Here is a 5053-nt window from a genome sequence, read left to right as displayed (position 1 = left end):
CATCCAACATGTTGCAACATATCGCAACAGGGTGGCCATGCCAAACGTATGCAACATGTTGTGCCAAACAATGTTGCAAGATGTTGCGCTGAAATGTTGCGAGCGTTTGGCCAGGCCTTAAATTACATGCTTACGTTGTCGTCAAAACTTCAAATTTGGTGCTTTCAAGTCGTCCTTGTGCAGATTACAGCAAATCTGTGTGCTAAAATGCGTGCTGTAGCACGATTATTTTAAGCCAATGATATTATTGCTTTGTGGCAATGTTGTTGTTGCTGTCGTCGTTTCTTAAGCCCCGCCCACACGAGCAATAGACCAATATTGATATATTAAAAATTCAGTCCGAAACAAAAAACGCCATCTCGAGGCTCTGGGGAAATAATATAAGGATTTGTATGAGTTTATTTCCCAGAGCCTCGAGATGATGCCTTTTGTTTCGGACTGAATTTTAATACATCGAAACTGGTCTATTCTTGTAACAATTTTATGTGGCAAATACATTTGATCGTGCAGATAGCACATGAAATAATTGTTGACAATTCGGAGTTAAGTGGGTCAGCAATGCCTTTGCATTGGACATCAGAGATAAAAGCAGAAACAAGGCGAGGTTGCCTGGTCGTTGTCCAATGGCGCTCACCAAGACGCAGGAATTTGCTAAATTTTATGTGACGATTGTCGAGTCGTCTAAACGAGCAATTTTTCGTATTTGACAACTCTGCAAACCATCTATTGGGTAGGAGAACGTTTTTAAAAAGTCCAATTTCGTTCCATCTGGACGCCGTACACCCTCTGGTGGCCTCTTGCGCTATGTGAGACCGAGAAAAATAGGGATTGATTGAAGAGGACAACATCAGTGCGTGATGGCAAATCTTTACTGGAAAAAAAACCATGCTTCGAAACCGTAGTAGACTAAAAAAATGATACTTTAATTGTTCTACAAAGTACCTAACCTTGACTTAAATTCATTGTATTCTTTCAAGAGTGAATTAACTCTTGATTATTTTCTTACTGAAATCCAATAAAGCTGTGCTTGCGTGTTTGTTTTAATACTTAGGAAATAAACGTTTTGGGCGTTGTTGGAAATTAACCTGCAAAATACGAACAACAAATAATGCCCAACGTCAAAAGTTTTACCGCCGGAGAATGGGCGTTGCTCTATTTTACCGGCCATGCGTATTCAACTTACGTAAGAATTCTTGATGCAAAATACTTTAAAATTGTCAAATTAAATACAACTTGTCCAAGGACACATTTTATAACTAAATTCCACATATTTGATAACTGTCCTAAAATAATATTTACCGGTACCATCACGCTGATACACTCCTTCATCTATAAGAACCTTTTTTATAAGATCGTTGAGGCTGAGATTAACCAAAATTTTAACCACATATCCAGGCGGCAAGTCAGTTAAAGGGGCTAGGTCACGCAATTTTAGGCAATTTCAGCACTGATCGAATGGTCATAGAGTTAACTAAAATATCAAAATAACTGTTCAAAACTATAGAAGATCTCTAACAAAACGCAGGGAAGCCAAGAAGGAACATGGATGGACAAAACTGAAGAGGATTGAAATGGATTGAATTTGGGTAAATTTGAAAAACGTCGGCCCACCGTTTTTCAAAATTACATCATTCTATATTAAAATGTCATTTACAAAGCTGGAAAATCATTCTCAATTGTTATGTGGCCCTGATTTTGAAAATGAAAGACTCTTGCTCTGCCAATTTGACGTTTAAAGCTCTTAATTAACAAAATTACCTAAAATAGCGTGACCGAGCCCCTTTAAGAACGTTCGTCCTAATTCTGCAAATTTTTTGTTTTTGTTTTTGTGAGTAGTACAAATAAAGATTAAAAAAATGTAAAACTGCACTCTAACAGGACAATGAACTCAAATACTTGAAGACGTTCTTAAACATTACCAATGTGGGTTTCTTCTTGCATAATACCCTGAAGAACAACTCAGTTTGTAGTCGAACTTAGTATACCATACAAGTTTAACAACTTTTTGAGAACGTTTTCAGGCTTAAAGCGCAAAAAGTTAAGATGAACGTCCAACTTCATCTGCAAAATTAGATGTTCTTATATATAAAGAGTGTAAGCCGCTTTCCAATCAATACTGCGATTTACATAATTCTGTGGAATCTCAAAACTGCGTTTTGGATTTTCCGACGCCAAGCCGAGAGTTGAAACGAAACCACTGATGCCGAAATCAATTGATGCGTGACCTAACCTACCAATCAGCATCTTTGGTTCCCATGGTACATTCGTACATTTGAACTCGGCACCGATGGAATCTATACGAATCTTTTTACTGAAGAGCCTCTAAAAAAGATATCATAATGGTATTGAAGCTGTGAACTAAACAAAAACTCCAATTCACTTTCCAGAGGCGGAGTCGATCTTCCCGGCTATGTTCGGAAATTTGATTGATGGAATTGGCGCTTTAGCGCTTTGAAGGTGAGATTCCGCAGAATTATGAAAATAGCAGTAAATTGCACCTAAACTCAAATATTTTTTGTTCCTAATATAAATCTCCCCATCCAAAGCAAACATATGCCACCACTTTTACCCAGGATTTCGCTTTTCCTGTGCGGTGTACGTTCAAAGAAATTTTGCATTGCAAAGCAGTTTGTGACGTCATGCAATTCGAGAATAGACCTATGCCACTGATATCACGGCCGTGGGTCCAAATTACTGCTCGTTTCAATAACTTTGCGCGTCTTGCCCGGCAGATAAAAAGCGGAAGATTGAGGTAAGAATCGTCAAACATGTTCGCTTTCCGGGGGGGGGGGGGGGGGGGGGGCGAATTTGAGTTTATGCACAGTCTAGCATTTCCATCTCATATCATCATTATACAAAATAGCTAAATAATTATAAAAATACTTAAGGCCTAAAACGACTATGGGCCTTATTCGCTCCCGGCGGCCATATTGGCCATAGACAATCGATTTTGTACCCCGAGCCTTGAGTTGAAATGTTTGGGAACGAGTTTCGGTGCGCAAAGACAAAAGTTTCCCGTCCCTCGGGACTCAATATGGCCGCCGCGCGATTAAGGCCGATTGAGCAAAAAATTTACACATCAAGTGACTGACCACGATTCTTACAAAATACAAATAATTCCATAGGTCCGATCGGCCACACTATTTTGTTCCAAGTCTTCCAGATTCACGTGAAATATTCTCTGTCACCCAATTCTTGTTTTTTTTTTTCGAAATGAGTTTCATCCTGAACGATGGAATACAGTGCAATGCACGCAGGAGCGCTTTCCACTTGAAAGGTTAAACCGAAGGGAATTTCCGCCAAATGAAACAGTAGAAATTTTCCACAATTTAAAAGCAACCTACCCGCACTGGTCAGAAAAATGGGTTTAAAGTTTTCGCTTAATGGTTCGGTACTGCATTCCATCAACAGAGCACGGGTTTTCCATCATGAAGCAAATGGTTCAGCGATAAACTGGTCATTTCGGTGAAAACGAGAAAAGAGGAATACGTGTTATTCCTTTTTCCAGTGGGAAGGAGTCTTCCATTTGTTGTCCCACCGGAAGGACTGGTTTTAAGGAAAGCGCTCCAGATCACCACCTCGACAAGTGTCGATTTCCCCGGTCTATTCTCCCTCGGGTCCTCGTTGATGGCACGCACGCGGCTCTCCCTATTCACCTTATTCCAAAATGGCCGCCATTTAAAAATTCTTTTGTTTTTATTCAAATTAGCCCTTGATGCCTCGTTCTTAAGCTTAAAATTCAAAAGAATATTTTATCTTGAACGAGGCAACAAGGGACAATTTATATCCGCATAAATCAGCGGCCATTTTGGAATAAGGTGTATACCCCTTCGTAGGAAGGTTAAGAAACTACGACGGCTCAGGCGACGAAAACGTCACCTCAAAATATAAGTTTGTGGTATTCTAAATATTTAACGTTTATTCCATCGTTTTGTGTTGCGCAATATGGACGAAGCATCCTGTAAGTGGATTGGTACGGACGGATTTGACATAAAGAGAGAGAGAGAATGAAAGATTCACTGTTGTATGCCCACGTTGTCGTCAAAACTTTAAAATTTGGTCACTTTAAGTTGTAGTTTTGACGAGTGCGAGAGCTGGAAATCCACAAAATGCGTGCCACACGTGCAGCACGATCATTTTTCCTCTTTTAACTAATAAAGTCGCTGACAAAGGTGGTCAATTGGGGAGTCGTGCAACGCTCTAGTCGGGGAGGCATTGCGTGACAAGCCGAATCGCTGCATGGAAGCCTATATCAACCTTATCGACCTTTGAGGGAGGCTAGTGTGCGAACCATGCAGCCACCCCCTGACTAAGAACAAAGAAACAACAAACAAAAACTGAAAAAAATGTTACAAAAGAATCGTTTTTTCCGCCAACAAGGCCGCAGTTGCTTTGTTTCTTCAATCAATATGGCGCCCAGGCCACATTTACGCTAACCACTGCTAAATAGACCATTCTCCAAAATGGCGACTCCGTACGGATTTGAATGAGTTAAAATTGAACTGAATGCAAGACTGATACAAGAAATAGAGAGAGCACCTTTACTTTAGTAACCTTCCAAAGTTTCAGGTATACGGTATACGCATTAACCCCAGTCATACAAACGGCTGTACATTTTTCATTTTTCAACTTACATTTTTTCAGCTGATATTAACCTGATATGTTGAAACTTTGCAGGGTTACTAAAGTAAAGGTGTTCTTTTTAGTGCTGGTATTTAATTTTAACTTATTTGAATTTTCGGCAGCCATTTTGGAGAAGGGTCTATACCATGACAACTTAGGTTGCTCGAAGGCTGGTTAACGGCAACCGTTGGTTACGAGGTATCAAAACCTATAGGTTTCCATGGTATTTAACGCTGGTTAGAGATTTAGAGATTGCTTAAGCAATGATTAGCACTGACCATGGTTGGCCCTAGGATGCTAATTAACCGACCAATCACAAGGCAGTGTCTTTCTCTTTTTCACCTTTGATGGTTTCGTCTTCAATATTTACCACGACAGAGCCCATTGGAAGGCTGTCCTTCGGTGTTGTTCCAGTTTTTTTATTTGGTTG

The 5053-nt window shown here is 40.0% G+C and overlaps 1 protein-coding gene across 1 annotated transcript in view; it reads right to left on the bottom strand.

The window, feature by feature from the left end:
* Positions 1-787: 787 nt before the first annotated feature.
* Positions 788-5053, bottom strand: part of LOC137993628 (Na(+)/H(+) exchanger beta-like) — a 33911-nt gene continuing 29645 nt past the window's right edge. The window contains exon 27 of the mRNA XM_068839584.1: positions 788-5053. This exon is cut by the window's right edge and continues 58 nt beyond it. Coding sequence (XP_068695685.1) covers positions 4937-5053 — 117 coding nt within the window. The 3' untranslated portion in view covers positions 788-4936.

Source organism: Montipora foliosa, chromosome 2 (assembly GCF_036669935.1).
Source record: "Montipora foliosa isolate CH-2021 chromosome 2, ASM3666993v2, whole genome shotgun sequence".
Classification (NCBI taxonomy): Eukaryota; Metazoa; Cnidaria; class Anthozoa; order Scleractinia; family Acroporidae; genus Montipora; species Montipora foliosa.
This window is presented reverse-complemented; position numbering and strand designations above follow the sequence as displayed.